General features: G+C 48.1%; 1 protein-coding gene across 4 annotated transcripts in view; it reads left to right on the top strand.

Annotated features, from left to right (window-relative positions):
• The first annotated feature begins 1,914 nt into the window (after nt 1–1,914).
• Nucleotides 1,915–18,847, top strand: part of DPF3 (double PHD fingers 3) — a 245,264-nt gene continuing 228,331 nt past the window's right edge. For all 4 annotated transcript variants that reach the window (XR_004299571.1, XR_004299570.1, XM_032405499.1 and 1 more), the window contains exon 1: nt 1,915–1,956. Coding sequence is in view for 2 of the 4 variants with exons in the window: in XM_032405499.1 (XP_032261390.1) it covers nt 1,925–1,956 (32 nt within the window). In the remaining 2 variants the exon portion in view is untranslated. The remainder of the gene's footprint in view (nt 1,957–18,847) is intronic.

Below are 18,847 nucleotides of genomic sequence, written 5' to 3'. Positions count from 1 at the left end.
TTGTCTTCCCTCTCCTATTAAATTGTAAGCCTCATTCAGGGTAGGCTCCACATTTCCTGCTTCCTTTATCAAGCTGTGTATATTAAAATATGCTGTTGTCTTCCAGTCTGAGTTGCTGTGGTTTTGATATCTCAAAGAGGTTGGTGGGAGTTCTGGCTGATACTTCAAACTCATCGTAGTTCTTGGGTCTGAATACAGTTCTTGCTTTTTGATGTTCTCAAACCCCATCCCAGGCCAAGAACTAGCTTCTGAACCATTCCCTTGACAAATTAGTAAGAAAGGGATTTTTAAAACTTTAATTTTAGAAAAATGGATAACTTATTTTCAAATGCCAAGATGCTGTGCAAAGGAGTTACAAAGCAATCTATAGGACTTGCCTATGCTATTACTAGGCAGAAAGGAGTTAAAAATTTCAAGTCTTACACACATACCCATTCAGCCTTGTTCTGTTTTTCTGTAACTTGAATAGTGTATAGAATTGAACTCTGAAGGTTCTGGAGCTTTATTTTATTATTATTATTATTATTATTATTATTATTTAATTCATTGCCTTGAGGAGCCCTGAGAAAGGAAGTGAGAGGGCACAGCTCTGAAGAACTGGCAATTTGGCATCTCCTCTCCCCCTTTCACCCCTCCTCCGCTATTTTAGCTATTTGACCTGATTAAACAACTTTGGGATGTTAGCCAGATTTCTGTATGCTAACGAGGCCCCTATTCATGATGTAGTGAGATTTCATCCACCGGGAGCTTCCCGGCTGCTCAGTGGAAGCCTGGCTTCACAGAAGTCTCCCAATTTTGTCAGGGGTTCGCCAGTGAGGAGTTCACGCTGACTTGGAGCAGACACAGACTCCAGAAGCCTCGGGTCATACCGGATTATTCAGTAGCAAATTTTTCCACCTTGTATCTAAGTAGTGAAAAGTGACGCCAGAATCGCGTGTGCTACTCCCCGAAAGAGACTCTGGCAACACCTTCTGTCTAGTTACTCTTTCCTAGTAGCAGAAAGCGTTTCCAAAAGTTTCCTTAAACCTCGTCTGTCCCTAAGCCTAAAGGTCAGAGCGCCAGGTCCCACTTGGCTCCCCAGCCGGCCGGAATCTGATCGTTTCAGAAGTTTCTGCGGTGTGTGTAGATGAGAAGTGGTGGTAGTGGGGAACCGCGCCGAGTGACCACCGCGCATTACGTAACGAAAGCCCTGGCTGCAGGAGGGAGCGAGCCTGACATTGAGACATTCCAGGGGGAGGGGAGTTGCTGTCCTGGAGTCGCCAGGAACGGCGGCAGCAGTTCCAAGAAACAGGGAGAGAGAGAGAGAGAGAGAGAGAGAGAGAGAGAGAGAGAGAGAGAGAAAGAAAGAGAAGGTGGCTGAGATAAAGAAAACACTACGGTAATGAGAATGTTAAAAAGCCTTAGGACCCAGAGCATTAGCAAACGGCTGGGCACGTGTAGTAATTTGTTAGACGAAACGGCAGCCTTCCAACTTTTGCACGGGAACAAGGGGATTTGCCCTTTGGGGGATTAAAAACGTAACAGCAAAGCCAAAAGCTAATGAATGGGGTTCAGTGGTTTGTTGGCAATACTTAAATATTTCTGTCCAGGAGCGCAAACTCTCTGAAATTATTCAGAAAGTAGGGGCTCAAACCAAACTAGAATACTCTCCCGTGCGTCTCCACTTTTCCAAATCCGAAAAGGAGCTGCTCGCGCGGTACTGCCCCTTTAAGACCTGCTTGCTCTCGGGCTCTACAAAAGGGAGTGACCTCTGGGCTTTGACAGCTCCCCTAATAACTACCACCGTGCAGGCCCCGCCCATCTGGCGACCAGCAGCGCCAATTGGCCAGCGGGCCGGTATCCCGTGCTCTGATTGGCTCGCCGCTTCCCCTGAGCGAACCTTTAGAACTCTGAGACAGACAATATTCTGTTACATTGTAGCAAAATGGCGACTGTCATTCACAACCCCCTGAAAGCGTAAGTAAGACTAAAAAATGTACATATTCCGCCTGGTTTCAATATGAAAAAAAAGGCGCCTTCCGCGTGCCGAGCGCTGCCAATGCACTGCGCTTGCAGGCGCCTGCAGCCGCGGCGGGGCTTCTCTTTTCTTTCAGCTCTTACTTCTTCATCTTCTTTTTTTTTCCCCCAACGCGCAGAAATGTCAAGAGATGCAATTAACAAGAAGAAAATTGTTACATTTGTGTTCTGCTTAATTGGAGGACGCACCGAGAGGGGTTTTCGGCAGGGGAACCAGGCGCTCGAGCGCTCTACAGGGGGGTCGTGGGCAGCTCGGGGACAGCACGGTCCCCCGAGTGCCCGGCCTCGCGGGGCGGCGAGCGCGGCGCGGGGGGCGGTGGAGCTGGGGGCGAGCGCCGGGCAGGGGCCGCCTGGGTGCACTTGGCTGAGCCCCGCGCCTCCTGAGTCCGCAGCCCCTGTCCGGCTGCTGGGTCCGCCGGGGCGAGCGGACCGTGGCAGCTCCGGAGTTTGCAGGGCGCTTTACGCCTTCCGATCGCTTGCGGGGAGTTTGTGCAAACCTTCCGGAGTTGGGAGGACCGCAGGGGGAGCAGTAGGTCCCGGGAGCCCTGCGGCCCAGGTGGTTGCCCGGGGCTTTCCTGCCGGGGCAGCCCCCCCCGAGCATGACGGCGCTCCGGGCGGTCACCGGTGTGTCTGTGTGTGTTTGTGGGCGAACTGGCTGTAGTATATTAACGACTCGGGTTAACTTGGGGTTGATTTGGACGCAGGGAAGCTGCAGGTCTTATGAATGATGTTCTCGCCTTCTCTGGGTGAAAAGCCGAGGCGGGCGGAGAGGCAGCTTGGGGCTCCCCGCCTGAGCGGGCAGCTTCTGCTCCCGGCCAGAGCGAGGGGCAGGTGCCTCTGGCCGCCGCCGGGAGACTTTGAGCGGACGCCCAGATCCCGGACGCAGGGGGGCGGGCTGGGCGAGGACATGCGGGGACCAGTCCCCGGGTCCGACAGCCAATTCCTGCCTGCCTTCCTTCCTCCTCCTTTTCATCCTGGCTTCCTTCCTTCCTTCCTTCCAGTCGGTGGAACTGTTAAGCCGCCAAGTCCGATCGTGATCGCGGAGCTTCGGAAAACTAGCGTCGCTCTACAAGGGGTGCTATTGGCAATGATGTTGGCAGAGGAGAGCTCCCCTCCCGATCGCCGCGCGACGTGGGTCGGGGTCCGCGCCTCTGGGACCAGGACTTCCCAGCTGGGCTGGAAGCCGAGGGCGAAGGGAGGGGGAGGTGCGGGTGGGGGGCGTTTCATGCAGAATTCTCCCGGGTGTATGGCCGATGCCTGTGCAGGTTCTTTCAACTCAGCACACCGCGTTGGCACCCCGGGGTCCTCCTGGAGTTGAAAACCAGGTTCGCACCGGGGGCGGGGGAGGGGGGCGGCAGGGGGGCCGTTCTAGCGCGAAGGAACGCGCGAGGGTAATCGGACGTGTTTGCACCAGCTTATCTCCCATCAGTAATAGGGAAAAAGGTAGTAATATCCCCGGTATCGGAGTTTTGCATGTACATATATATTAAAGCTGCCGTTAAGAGGATCCTGGAAGCTGATGTTCATCACAGAGCAGCTCCCGGCTTTAGTTCTCGCTCGCAAGCTTGGATACACTGCACTTGAACGCCACAGCGTTTCACCCAAGAAAGAAAATGTTTTATGGCAGAATAAATGGGCGTAACTTCGCCGCATCCTCGCTCCCAGTCGCTCGCGCAGCCACACCGCTGATGCTGAGTTTCTACCGAACCTACAGCTGATTTGCAGTTTCCCCATTTCCAGCCGAAATCACACAGGCGGGCCGCTGCCACCTGGTAAACTCAAGTTAGAGAAATCTATTTCATATGTGCGCCAGGTTTGTTTCCTACTGGGAAAGCGGTACCATCGTTACCCTGGAGCCCGCTCACGCGCGGGCAGGCGCAGTATCTCTACGCTCCAGGGTTTCCCAGCTCGCTCCAGTTTTTTGTTTGTTTGTTTTTTGAACTGCAGAAGGGTGCGTGTTTGGCGAGGGTGTCTGAGTGGGGTGGGGTTAGAGGTGGAGGAAGGGACAGAGCATAGGGCTGGTTTAGTGGAATTAGTTCTGAATTATTATACTTGTACTTTGTCTAATTAGAGACAGTTGCAATGAGATGTTTTGTAATTCTGTGTCACCACACACACACACACACGCACACGCACGCACGCACACGCACGCTCTAGCATATACACAACACCCCTGCCTGCTTTTTCTAGATGGGAGTTGAGTGGTCATTTTTAATTAGCCCCTCCTTTTTGCATCCCAAACCCTTTCCCTGGAGGTAAGGGGGTGTAAACAATACCCACCCCCTCTCCCCAACTAGCCGAGCCTCCTGCGCTCCGGACGGTTTTTAAACTCCTAATGCAGCAGCACACGCGTTGTTATTGGGAGACCTACACCCTCTGCCTTTATTTTTGAAAACAACTTGTTTAATAAAACATCTTATACATTTCATTTGTTTTTTAAAAGTTGCTGATCGGGAAACAATACACACGTAAATAAATTATGCATGGGATAAATTAGAACAAAGCGCAGAGACACATCCAGCTAAAGGGTTGGATGGTGGTGTTGGGAGGAGGGGAGCAGGGAGAATGGTTTGGAGAGCTAGGTTTTTATCCTCTTGTGTCCCTCCTGACAATGAAAAGGAGCTGAACGACATTAGCATTTTCTCTGTGTGCGTCCGAGTCAGTCTCTCCCTTTCCTAAAAAAAAAGCCAACAACACGGACGCCCCCTACAGAAACCAGTCACACAAAGGTTTCCTCTAGGATTGGGGAATAAAGTGGTGGTAGGTTAATATGCTGGGGAGAAACAAGCTCAGGTTTCATGCAACACCTCTGTGGGGCTCTGCCTACCCTGAGTATGGACTATTTTTCATTATACTGGCTTTTCCATGTGGGACATTTAATAATTCAATAGCTCGGGTGACTGGATGGTACAATTTGAATCTCATTGCTTTGGGGTCTTCCTTAGGGTCCCAAGCTCCTGGAACCACATCTCCTCTCCTAGCAGTTTGGCTTTCTTCCTGCCTGTCTTTGATCTCCCCTCAACTCCCTTTCTTATTCCTCCTCCTTGTACCCTTCACCCCCTTCCTCTCTGAAGCTGACAGCCTGGCTTCTCTCTGTTGGCGCCTTTAACATCTTATTACTGCCCAACAGGGTGTTAGAGGCAGAAACAGGAGCCGCCTGGACTGATCAGATCACAAAGAGGACACGGCGGGTGGCCCCACAACCAAGCAGTCACATCTGGACAAATAGAATTTAAAAGCATTGATAGACTTGTATGATGTGTAAATGGGTATTACACATTATTTAATTTAGCAGCTACATTGTCTGAGCTTAGATGTGTGAGTATCCCTCATTTCTTACATGGACAAGCAAGAGAAGGGCCATGTAGTGAGGTAAAACCCATGCAGGTAACATAGATATGGGTTTGGTAAAGGTCTATGTAGAAGTAAGTCACATAACATATTCTGGTTGATTTCTGCATACCTAGGAAACATGATGCTTTTAATATAAATTCTAATCTTACTCAATATTCTAGTTCAAGTAAACCACCTTCCCCTAAATCTGCTATCAACACTTTAAACAACTTACTCTTTTATTAAGTTATCAAAACCCTGGTTTGTATGCACTTAACTGGGAATGTCTGCCACCTTCTGCCAGACTTGATTATGCACATATGTATCTATTATTATAACTGCCTGCTTAGAAAAGAATAACTTATTATTATTTAATTATTCTATATAAACCAACAGGGCTTTTCCTCAAGTAACTATTTGTTTAAAAAGAACGAGACCAGCCCACTATTTTGTCATGCTTCTAACTGTGAACATACAAATACATTACTGTATTGAAACTTTCTTTGGTAAGGAGTTTCCCTGGCTTGGAGGTATGTGTCTATATCTCTGTTTTGTTATTAAGGAACAATTCTGGGAGAAGTAAATACACACTTACTTAGCCAAGGTCAAACAGCAGGTCATGTGTGTAGATGGACTTCAAATCTTCATCTCTTTATACATCCTATGATCTGGATACACTGTATTATAATCTAAAGTGGTTTCCGTGCCTGTGAAAGTTGTGCAATTGTGGCCACTTACAAGCCAGACCTCACTCTTGCTGTGGCACTCAGTTTAGATATCAGAGAAGAAGGGGTGTGTGTGGGGGGGCCACATTCCTGGTTCTAATCTCCTCTTAGCTCTTTCGGTCGGAGTGGGGGAACGTGGGTAGGTACTAAGTGCGGAATATGGAGGTTGGGACTTTGTGAACTTGTAGCCTTTTATGGACATTATTTTAGCCCCTTATGAAAAAGGACCCTCAGATATTTTAAGCCAACAGATGCCTAAGAGCCACCTTCTCCATCTGCTTCTGGTTGCCACTCAAAAAAAAAAAAAAAAAAAAAGCCCTGAATTCCCCAAACTTCATTAGCACACATTATTTTTCAGCAGGAAGAATGTCTGGTTTTGACGATACACCCATGAAGGATATTAATTTCTGCCAGAACCCAAGTAGAGGCATTGTCACAGGGTAAACCTCTGAAAATAGCCTGTCTTGCAGACCACCTGGGAGACATCCAGAGATGGCCAGGAGAATGGGAGCTGCCGAGATCCCTAAGGTGGGCTGGCATTCAGAGGCCACTTAATTGGAGACTTCTCATCTTCCTCTGTGTTTATGCAATCATGCAGGTAGCTGGAATTTGGATACATCTGAGAAAGACCATAGTGTCTAAAGCGGCTTCAGAGCCATCTGCTCAGATCAATGCAAAAAATAAAATGCTATGGTCAGCAGGCTTTGTTTTGCACCAGAAACAGAAAGGAAACTGAGGCTGACTTCTCTGTTTTCAAAGTGCAGCCTCCGCTGATTGTAGTGGCAGTGGGGGCTGGGTCATAAAAAGGCACAGAATCCAGGTCTGTTTATTATCCCAGCCTCTGCAAAGTAACTTTTGTGGTTTTTGAGTGTTCTGAAAGTCAGTGGAAGACAGAAATGTAGCCAAATGTGGCAAGCCCCTGGCCAAAGAAATGCCCCAACCACTGAAATAGTTTTCGCCTCTACTTGGGTTCTGGCACCGTTTTTCCAGCAGGGGCCTATGTAAGCATGATCCTAGCTCGAAATAGTCTTTAAATATGTAGCTATTTAACAAAGAAAGATAAAGCGTGGTCTGGGGGTGGGGTGGGGTGAGGTGGGGTGGCGGGAAGGGAGTAGGTGAGTGGATAAAACCTCTGTGCGGTCCGGAACTTTGAAAAGATTATTGTTTAACAGGGAGAGAGCCTGATATTATGATCTATTGCAAGTTCCAAAGTTTTCTTTAGTTGTGTGAGTGACTAGGACGAGATGAGGTGTTGTGGTGTTTTTCTAATTTGTTTTTCTTATTGGTCCAGTTACTAGTGTTTCACAGTCTGTCAGACCATATGGATGAATGGAGCTTAGCATCGTAAAACTGTCACCCAAGGAAGGTTTTTGAAGCCTGTGATTTGCATCAGTTTTAAAAGCAGTGGTTAGAGGTGTTGGGTGGGGGTAGGTGGGAAAAGAGGAGCAGGCGGTGTTGGGAATTTCTAGGTTGTGTTTGTGAATAGTAGTGGTGTGGGGGATGGGAAGGGAAGAGAGAAGCCTTGAGAAGGCTAAGAGTTAGGGGCTATGTTTGGAAGCAGGGAGGGGAGGGGGGATTAGACTCAGTGCCTAATAATGGGGTTCAAATAGCCCACAGTGAGTCCTCCGCCACCCTGGTCTTGGATAGGAGTCTGGGAAACAATGATGACACATGTCTAATCCCCCTTTTGCCCCCTCTCCTTCCCCGCTGAATCCAGAGACTGTGGTCATCTCAGGTTGCTGTGAAATGAGCATGTTTTTGTCGTTATTCACTTTGAAAACCTGCTGTGTGTATGAATTGCCACAGGAAGCTCCACCAGAAGAGGTTTCGCATCTCCAACTTTCCACCTGCCATCATTGTGGCCCTATCTCGAACTGTGTCCCTCTTCCACGTTCATTTCTCACCACTCGCTAGTCTTGGTAGCTGGGATGACTTCAGAGTTATAGAGGAGAAAAAGCTCTGGGAGAGAAATCCAGAGCCTTGAGCACCTGCTCCCAGTTGTGCCACCAACCCGCTACTGAATCTTGGACACAGAGCTTCTCTGAGCTGCAAATCCCTTGTCTTTAAGATGAGGGTGATGCACCTTGATTGCCCAAATTCCTTTTGGGTCAAAAGCTTGGTGGCTCTTACTATGGTCGATTAGGATGGGGTGGGGGGAGCTGTTAGGGGCCAAAGTTCAAATTCTTTCTTATTTTTAAAGTGTTTCTAAAGGGGATTTGTTAAGACTGGGGGACTCTTTGTTAGTTTCATCTGCTCAGGTCCAGTCCTGCCCCATCATGCTACCAGTTGGGGTTCTAACCGGGATGGCACTCCTTTCCCTGCACAGGGCCTAAGGCGGAGGACCAGGTGGTGGGCCATTTAGAACATGGGCTTTCCTCCTGATTCTCCTTTGTGAACACTTTTCTTCTCATTAGCACCCCAACCAGAGGATAGAGAGAAGAAAGAGAAGTGGGAAGACTATCTGGCCTATTTTGCTGTTTATTAGCACTCTGATAAAGTTTTTCTTTGTGGAAAAGACTGGAATTACTGAGAACACCTGTCTCCCTCCCCCTCTTCTTTTCTTTAAATGTATGGAGGGAGGGGGGAAGCAAGCAAAAGATTTTTCTCCTTTGGATTTCATTTATCCAAAATCTCCCTGGACCTACCCCCCTCCTTCCCTATAGCACCCATCCCATTAACATGGAAATAAAAGTGCTTACTTCACTTCCATTTGGGCAGCTACAGATACCTGTCTGTTTAGTGAGCTGAAGCAGGTGGACCTGTACTGATGTCTCACTGTGCTTCCTCTAGTGGACCCTGTGTAACACTGCTGAGGGAATAGAGGTGACTAGCAGCCATACAGAGGTGGGCTGTATCCTGGTAGGTATTAGCAGTTATCTAAACTGGAATTCACTGCCTCTCCTCCTTCTCCTCTAGTGACATGCCTCCAGAATATCCCAGATTCCTCTGGGGGTGTTATTATCAGGCTTTCCTTTGGTTGAAAACTCCCTTGGTAATTTTCTACAAGCCTAAAAGAGGAAGAGGGGGTTGCAAAATCCATCAGAGAATTCATAGAAGCCCAAATTGTGATTCTCAGGCAAAATAAAAGAGAAATCAAAATGGTTACCCTGACCTGCAGCAGACAGAGTCAGCCCCTTAATTTTTTTCTCATTGTGGTAAAATATACATAACATGTATATTTAACATTTGTAACATGTAAATGGGCCATTGTAGTCATTCTAAAGTGTACAATTCAGTGGCATTAAGTACATTCATAATGTTGTGCAACCACTGATAGAATCCCTCTCCAGAATTTTTCTATCAGCCCAAGCAGAAACTCTGTACCTGTTAAACAATAACTCCCCACCTCCCCCACCCCCCAGTCCCTGGTAACAGCCATTCTGCTTTCTGTCTTTATGAACTGCTTCTTCTAAGCACCACATGTAAGTGGAATCACAATATTTGTCCTTCTGTGATGGTTTATTTCACTTAACATCATGTCCTCAAGGTTCATCTATGTTGTAGCATGTGCCACAATTTCCTTCCTTTTTTAAAAGATTTATTTATTTATTTTAGAGAGAGCGATAGAGAGCACATGCGAGTGTGAAAGGGGTGAGGGGCAGAGGGAGAGGGAGAGAGAAACTTAAGCAGACTCTGCACTTAGCAGGGAGCCTGAAGTGGGACTCCATCTCACAACCCTGAGATCAGGACCTGAGCTGAAACTGAGATGCTTAACCAACTGTGCCACCCAGGTGCCCCAAGAATTTCCTTCCTTTTAACGGCTGAATAGTGTTCCATTGTACGTACATACCACATTTTGTTAATCTACTCACCTGATGAGGGACACTTGGCTTACTTCCATCTCTTAGCTATTGTGAGTAATGCTGTTATGAAGATGGGTGTATAGGTAGCTGAGGGTCTGCTTTCAATTCTCTTGGGTATATGCCTAGAGCCCTTCATTTTTAGACTCTTTAAAATTCAGGGACTACATTTCTAAATAGTAGAGGCAACCCCCACCTTATAAACTTAGGGGAAAATACTAATAGTATCATAAAATGCAACCTCCTTTTCCCCTCTCCCCTATAGGAATACCATTGTTTGTTGAGGGGTAAATCCTTTGAGAATCCAAAGACTCTTTTTTAATCCCCAGCCAGGCAGATTGCCTTCCCCTCGGCTCCACCCCCTCTGGAGGGCACGTGGGGTGTCAGGGTTTGGGTTTGGGGAGGCTCCAGGAGCTGTAGCAGTAGTTACCTGGTGAGTCTTGGAGTGAAGGTTTTGTTTGTTTCCTGGGCAGGGTGGAAGTTTCATTTGGCAACAGGGGGCGAGGGAGCACGGGGAGGATGGGACAGCTTTAAAAGGCAAGAGTTAGTAAATCAGATCTATCGGCTTCCTCAGTGAGAAGAGCTTGGGAGGTCTCCTTTCTCCTCCCTTCCCCCCACACCCAGCCCTGCTTGGCCCCCAAGGTGTCTGAATGAAATAATGGATGTGAAAACATTTCCAAAGGTGTAAAGTGTACATGGGAGGTGTTACTAGGAGAACAGCACAGTTTCAGGTAGCTGACTGAGGCCTTCTCAGAGTCAACCATACCTCATATGTTAAACATTGTTTTAATACATTAAAACTCAAATAAATGAAATGAGTATGGCCTTACACATCAAGCCTAATCATTGTTTCTCAGGAAATGCAAAGCCTCACTCATCCAGCTGTGTGTAAATAGCCTTAAGATCTCATTGGGATTTTCCCCATTGTCTGGGTTTGAAATAGGTGAGAATATGAGCTCAGGGGAAGCCCTCGTTTCATTTCCCATTGTCAGCTCTGAACTGAGTCAGCCGCAAAATCAGAGGAAACAGAAGCTCGGAGGGCAGAAGGGAGAGCTTTCCTGGAACTTGGGCTTCAGTCATCTGGCAGTCTCTGACTCCTATCAAGACGACTTTAAGGAAGAGAGGAAGAGAGAAGCGGTGGAGGTGGGGCTGGAGCTTCAGTCTGCTGGTCAATGAGGAGGGTGTGCTATTGACACAGGAGATCAGCTGCCTGAATTGATTCTTTATATAAAAGTAGCCTATGGAGCGCATTGTGGCGGGGGTCAAAATTCTAGAGAGTTCCATCTTGATCGCCAGCCTTCACATTCAAGCTTGCTGCAACACCACAACATTCTTTTACTTTGTAAAAGCAAATTGAGTAAAAAATGTCATCTGGGCCCCCATTATCCTCAACTAACAACTCTTTACATGTCTTTGTTTGCTGCCAGTTGGTCTCAGGGAGAACTGTCTCATCCTCTTTGGGGCTTTCTTCATCCTGTCCTGGCCAACACCGATGGCCAGCCTGCCCCTCAGAACTCAGAACTCAGAACTCAGAACTCAGCAGCAGAGTAGCCTCCCTCCCTGCATCTAGGACCTTCGCCTCCAAGGAAGGCCTCCAGGCTGTCTGTTTCTCCTTCCAGACCCTGGTTCTTTGGCAGGGCAAAGTAAGTGCTTGTAAGCCAGGAGGCTGACTGCTCCGCTAGGCTTCTCCTAGGGAAACCACTGTGGTTTGGGGGGTGGGGAGGGGAAATGAAATGTGGTGCTGGGGATGGGGGAGGGCAGGGTGGATGGGGTAGTGGGAGTGGAGAGAATATATTCTCTCCTGCTAATTATTTTCCCTGAGGACTTAGCCAATGCAGAACCATCTATTATCGTGGGAGCGCTCTATGGTGGTTCTGCCTGTGATGAATGCTAAGTGGAAACAAGCAAGAAAAATTAACAGGCGGCTGCTTCTGTCCACCTAATTAAAATGCATATCCAAATGCATAATTCCTTATGTTTCCCCATGCACACACTCCCCTTCCAATCCCAATTCTATGGAGGAGAAAAAACACTTTCCCCCAATCATTTCTCTTGATTATATTTCCATCAAGGAAGAGCCGGAGGGTTCCCCTAGAATAGAGAAGGGCTGTTCTTGTAACACTTTGAAAATCGCTTGTTTTTTACTTAGATTGAGCCCAAAAATTCTGAGCTGCTTTTTGTTTAAAATGAAAAACAAAAACTTTATCGGACTGCAGAAAAAAAGGGGGAAGGGAGGATATAGAGAAAGAAAGGGGAGGAGAAAAGAGAGAAAGCAAGCAAGAAAAAAAAGTTCCCACCATTTTTGCTGACGTTTTTGTTTTGTGCTAAAAGTCTGTTTTGTCTGTTTTTGTTTGTTTGTTTGTTTTTTGGTGCTAAAAGTCAGCGATGAGAATTTTTAAGGTCTTTCCTATCTGCCCTCTCTCTGTTCCTTTCCCTGACTTCGCACTACCTCCCTCAGCCGCCCTAGACAAACGTGTCACCCAGCGTTTTGTAGAGAGACCGGAGAAGATGCAGCTATCTGTGCAGATCAGGTAGAGAGAGAGAAAAAAAAAAAGGGAAAGTCTCTGCATTTGGGGCAAGATCAGAGATACTTGACATCACAGTTCCGAGTATGTTTTGAATCAAACAAACAGTACCTCTTCATCTGTTATCGTCTTCCCTCTTTGTTCGCTGATCGTTTTCTCCCCATCGGAGCACAACTTTATTCAGTGGCCATAAAATATTTAATAGACACGAAACTTGTAAGTCGCTGGGTTCAATTTGACGTCACTGCCGTTTCTGCAGCAGCCCCCCTCCCCGGCCGGTAACACGCCCACCCAGCCCCTTGACTGCCCTCCACAGCAGCCCCAGCTGTTGATTTATCAGGGCCGGCTGGCTCAGCAGTGCTGGAGATTGCTTTTAATTAACTCTCTTCATTTTTCCCAATCTTCAGGGAGCAGCAGCCCTTTAATGATTTTAATATTTTATCGGGATTTATACCGCCTTATTTGTTGTTGTCTGACTTCCGCATTTGTTCTTCCTGAACCGCTTCTAGAGCGATGTAATTTCTTTGCCCCTTCCCACAGCCCCCAAGACCTTCCTGGAGAAGAGACGGACGGGTTCTAAGAAGGCCCTGTCTACCCAAGTTTTCTTGGCCTCTGTGATGGTTTGGGTGAGAGCCTTTGTCTTCGGAATCCCAGGCTCATCTGACTCAGCTGCAGGAATTTCTGAGCTTTCCATTAAAAAAAAAAAAATCGGAATTTTAGAAAGTAAGATCTCTTTGCCTCTTTCAGGCTTGCTGCCTCTGGAAGGGAGGAAGCTGCCTGCCCCGCACCCCCCCACCCCGAGTTGGATAAAAGCTGCTTCCTGGGTCCCCAGTTAGCTGCAGGTGGAGGTCTGGTGATGCCTTTAGGGGAGTGCTGGATGGAGGGGCAAGTCAGATCTTTGCCACTTAATGTGGCTTTAGATACGGCTGGGAAGAGTATGTATGGTCTGGTCTGGAAGAGCACGTGCAGAGGCTCCAGTTGCCTTCTCTACTCAGGCTGCCTTCTCCCTCAACCCTCAGTTCCATGTTCCTGTGCCTATTTCCCAATGTGCGGGCAGGTGGATTGGGGGGAACACACCATCACTCCCACACCTTCCCAGCTCTGCCCTCCAGCCTCCTTTTGGCTGCAAAGTCAACACCTTTCCCTAGCATCCCAGAGAGACCTGGCAGACAGACTTGCGTGGGGGCTCTTTTCAGCACCAGCTTATCCACAAAATGCCTTTTTGGTATCTTGGTTTGGTGTTGTGTCTTCGGGGTTACCTGTTGCTAGGCAACTGCCAACTAAAGTTTGAGCCTGATCTGGGGATTGCAGTGAATTGCCCTGGGTGACTCATATTCACATTTAGGGACCTGGCTTTGCAATCCTAGCTCTGGGAGTGGGAGGCCGGGAAGACGTATTTCCACGTGTCTTTACGGAAAGAGGTATTGGTTTTTAAAATCTAGCCCAGGGCCTGGCACACAGTCAGTGCACACGGATGTTTGTGTTGGTGATGAGAATGGTGATTTCTTCCCATCTCCTTGCCCTCATTCTTTTACCTCTGCTCCTTCTGAAAACCTAGGCCATGTCAGAGACCAAACTCTATGTGGGATGCAGAGACAGAAAACCATGGCTTCCTCTCCATGCTGTGGTGTTCAGGCTACTCAATATCCTATGGAATATTTCTTCCTCACCTTTCCTTGGCAACGTAGACCCTTTTGAGAATCCTGTGAAAGTGGTGGATTGTCTTCCCAGAAAAAAGGCATATAGATGTGAGCATCTGCATATGGGGTCCACGGACCTTGAAGAGCCCATCCGTGCATGCCCTAGAGGTCCACAGGCTCCAGGTTAAGGACCTCAGAATGTGGGGTGTGGGTGAACTTTTGATCCTAAAACAATGCTTCTATATCCCTGCTCAGAGGGACCGCGCCCCCCATCCTCCGCTATAGTCCTACCAAACCTCTGTGGCTCGTCCAGCCCTACCCTGCCCCAGGCACCCTCGATGAGCACCTAACTGCTTAACTTCTAGGCACTTCGGAGGCCCCCCTTTCTCCAGTGAAGTCCTTGTGGACCCTCAGGTAGAATCGGCCACACCTGCCTCAGCCCTATCGTCCCAAGCATACTCTTCATTCTTGGCCACTGAACTACTTAACTCTGGTTAGTTGGAATAAGGCCCTGGAAGGCAGGTTACTTGTGCCTGTCTACTCCCAGGATCTAGCATAGCAGGCATTGAATAACTACATGTGGAATATCTGAGCAAATGCAGTCTGCAAGCAGACATACTGTTCTTTCTACCTAATTTGCTTCCAGCCCTTTAGGGTTGACATGTTTCCCATTCTCTCTCTTGACTGCAGGAGTTTGGAAAAGGCAGCAGAATTCCTTTCTCCAAATTCTTCAATTTCAGGAGTTGAGAAACAGGCACCAGCTTGACCTTGCTTGCATGTGGCATGTTTGGCTATGATGAATGTTGGAGTCATTGATTCTAGCCCTTTGTTTCTTCACCAGTTCATTTTTGTGGAGCTAAGACTCGCTTTGGTCTTGGGAAGCCAAGACAAGTCTTCTCACTTTGCTCTCCTTCAGGGATGAAGTAAGTAACCAAACTCTGTGAACAGCCACTGATAAATCAGCCACATTTTTCTTGAGCGTCTACAATGTGCTCCACTATGTATGTATGGGATTTCCTGTAGCCTTATTTATACCTGAGGACTTTTATGAGTTTTTAAGAGGGAGGAGACCAGAAGATGAGAATACGATAATGGTTTACCCCAATGCTGGGACCTGTCCTATTGACTTTTGGAGATAACGATGGCCCAGTCACTGGTTTCAGATATATATATTCTTCGAAACGATGCCTTTTGTGTACTTTCATAGTACCAACACCTACATGCATATAACTTTCCCTATGACTCATTGTCCCAACTACGTTCAATGCAGATAAATTCGCTTGACAGTGAAACAAAATATGAGGACCTGGAGATCATGTGGGGGTTTTCATTTTTCATATCGAGAGAGAGAAAAATATCACTGTAACTTTTGTATGTCCTCTTACTGCTTTTCCATGCTCCAAATCATTCCGCGGTGGGGCTGTTTGGGAGAAGGTACCACCCAGGAAAGGCCTGGTTCTGGGTCAGGAGTAAGGTGAAGACCAGGGGTGGTGATGGGCTACTTGAGTCAAGTTTTAATTCAGATTCTGGTCTGCTAGACATCCTTCAGTGCAGAAAGCCAGAGAAAATGCTGATGGTGCACCAAACACAGGTTGGAGGAGCAGAACTGTACAAAAGTGTTTGTCAACTCAGAAAGGTCATACTGCACTAGCACTTTCTCTCAAAGTGACTGTGCCTCAGTCCCAGTGTGTAGCCCTTCAGTGCAGAGGGCTCACACAGGGCCGTCCAGTTCCTGGTGCTCATTTCCTTTCTGGGCAGCCATCCCAGTATAACAGATACTTATACATATTCTGTCCTCATTTTATCTAATTACACACATCTCTGGGGGATGGGAAACAGGTTTGGATCATTCAATTTTAGGTCAGTTATGCACAGGGTGGCTGAGATGAACGCTAATCTATAGAGTTCTGTGAAATTCGGGAAAGTTCCCATAGTTCCCTGGTCCAGAGCACACCAGGGGGCATTGTTTGCCATCGCAGGGGCTGGAGATCCCAGTCAGCATTAGAGGAGGGATGGAGCCTGACTGGTTCGTGAGGCTGAACCTTCTGAGACCAAGCTCGCCCTGGCTATCCTTTGAGCAGTAGGATTCTTGTTTTATTATTTGATGACCTGCCAAACTGAGAGGACCCAATAGTATAGGTCCCTCTTCTGGCCATCATTTGTTCTCACCCATTACCTGCCTGGAATGGGATCAGTTTCCTGAGAAATACAGAACAAAAGATGCTCTGATTGATGGAACAGTCTTTATTATTGCCCTGTGTTGCCTGGAGTTCCTGTCTCCTTTTCGACCCAGATGAACTACTCTGGACAATATAAAAGTTCTGAAACGTCCCCACCTTTCTCCAAGAGCCATATTAGGCAGCCTTGGGCCACTTCCTGGCATCTTTCCTTCAGGCTGTATTGTAGCTTTTGAAATTCCCAGGAAAGAAAAGCCCACTGGTTACCCTTTTATTTTTCTTTTGCTTTCTGCTTCTTATTTCATTTCTTGACTCAGACCTAAGCCTCCCCAGCGTTCTCTGAGCCCTAGATAGAGGAATAATCCACTTAATGCCTAATATCAAGGTTTGTATCTCCAGCCTCGGTTTCCTTCTGACCCGTTGTCCCCTTTGTCCTTGCCCTGTTGACATCTGTCTCCTTTTCCTTGTGCATCGCACCTTGATCAAAAAGCACGGAAGGGGCACAAAAAGAAGGAAAGAGTATTTGCTTTGTACCCAGGAGGGCACACTCAATCTCGTGCATGTGAGAGTGGGGAGAGGGAAGGAGGAAAAGGTCAAAGCTTGCACACAGCAAACCAGGTGAGAAGAAACACGGTGTGTGAGGTTACACTGCAGTAAATGAGCGGGTCAGCCCCTGAGGGGTCTGTGAAATCGGAAAAGAGAAAGTGTGTCCTGTGGTTGGGGTGTCAGAGAAGGTTTCAGGGAGGAGGTGGCTTTGAGCTGAGTTTGGGAGGACAATGGGATCTGGTCAGGCTCAGAGGAACAGCGGAGGGTGAGGATGGGGAAAGGCAGAAAGGGAAGTGAACAGAGATTTGGGAAGCATTTGAGTAATTCCTTCGAGAATCCCCTTCCTTTCTGGGGGAGGAAAGGCCAGGTGGGAAGGAGTGTGGAGGGGAGCAAATGGATCTGTTTGGCTGGATGGGAGTGGAAAGGTGGTTCATGAACAGAAGGTAAAAATGGGAAAGAGCCTGGCGCCAGGTTGTTCTGAGTGGAGTCCCAGTTTGGCAGCCAATTCCTGGGCGTACTTGAACACCTCAGAGGCCAAGAGAGGCTTCAGGGGGAAGCTGGGCTGTCATCCTGTGTCCCCCAACAGGGAGGATTGCCTACCTCCAAAGGCTCCCTCACTAAGGTTGAATGGAATCCTCATTCTTGGTTTTCTTGGTAATATGTTCTGGGTCCTTTTCAGGGCTCCTCCCAGAGGGGTGGGGTGTAGGGGACACGCTGAGGGGCCTGCACTGGTGTGAGCCCCCCATCCCGTCAGGTATAGGACAGCCCTGGCCCATGCATGGGCAGATTTGCCTAGTAGGGCAGGACTGTAGGGTGAAGCAGTAGATCTAAAAGTCTTTCCCCTTTTCTCATCCTTCAGTCACCATGCCTTTTCTTTCAAAACAACAGCAATAACCCATAAATGGTAAAATAAAATATACAAATCTGGTCAAGGGAGGAAAGCATAAATGCTGACCCTCGTAGCTCAATCAAAGCCTGGTGCCCCGAGGATTAGTTTCATGGTTCAAATCGGGGGGAGGGGGACTGCCGTTCTCTAGGATGGTGTTTCCTTCTGGGAGGACTGAGCTGGTTTATCCTGCAGGTAGTGCTTCCTCACAGCCGCCCAGGCACGTGGGCACCCCCGTGACCCATTCAGGTGGCCCACCTACGTGTTGCCCACCCCCTCCTGCAGGAAGGCCCGGGGCCCAGGGAGCTAGCTTTCAGGGGGAGGCTGGGCATCACGTTAGAGTCTTGGGCTCTGGAAGCTCCAACACTCTGTCCCAGGGAGTAACAGTGTGGCAGGCAGGGGCTATATGGCCTGGAGCTCGGATGCAGGCTTTAGAGCTCTAAGAGTCTGGGTTCAAATCCAAGGTCCCTGACGGTGGGCAGGATTCCTAACCCCTCTGTGCCTCAGTTGTCTCATGTGTAAAGTAGTAATGATAGTGTCTGCCTTCCGAGCGTTGTTGGAAGAATTGAAGAAGTTAATATATGTTAAGTGCTTAGAAGAGTTGGCCCATATTACCCTCTTACTAGATGTTCACAGGGACCCTGTTTTTCTATCCATAAGATGGAAAGATGGACTAGCTGATTTTCCCCCCACATTGTCATCTTAAGGAAAATGAGATCATAACTAAGAGAGCCTCTGATTTCCTTAGAAGAAAGAAGTTCTAGAACTCTATGGCATTATTATTATTAATTTATTTTTTTACTCTTCGAAGAAATGTGCGAGGAGACTTTGGGAAAGATTTATCTGCGGGATGTTTTGTCCAGGTTTCGATTATTGCCTGCCACATAATCGGTGCTGATATTGGGTCCTTCTGAGAAAGAACGCGAATGTCACAGATGCAGAAGCACAACACGTGGAGGTGAACGGACTTGGACGTGATTGAACTCCTGGCTTGTGCTTCCACCCACTGCTGCCTCTTCCGAGGGGGAGGAAAGTGCTTCCTTCCCGGATGAGCCTGCCCTTTCCACAGCTAGAAGAGGGCTTGAAAGTCCTTCAGACCGGAGTGGGTGGCGGTTGAGAGTTGGTCTGCGCTCTTGTGCGGGGGTGGGCTCCTTGCTCGTCCGTGGCCCTCCTGTCCCCGCGGGCGTGTGTAAACGTGT

Source organism: Phoca vitulina, unplaced genomic scaffold (genome assembly GCF_004348235.1).
Source record: "Phoca vitulina isolate PV1807 unplaced genomic scaffold, GSC_HSeal_1.0 scaffold7, whole genome shotgun sequence".
NCBI lineage: Eukaryota > Metazoa > Chordata > Mammalia > Carnivora > Phocidae > Phoca > Phoca vitulina.
This window is presented reverse-complemented; position numbering and strand designations above follow the sequence as displayed.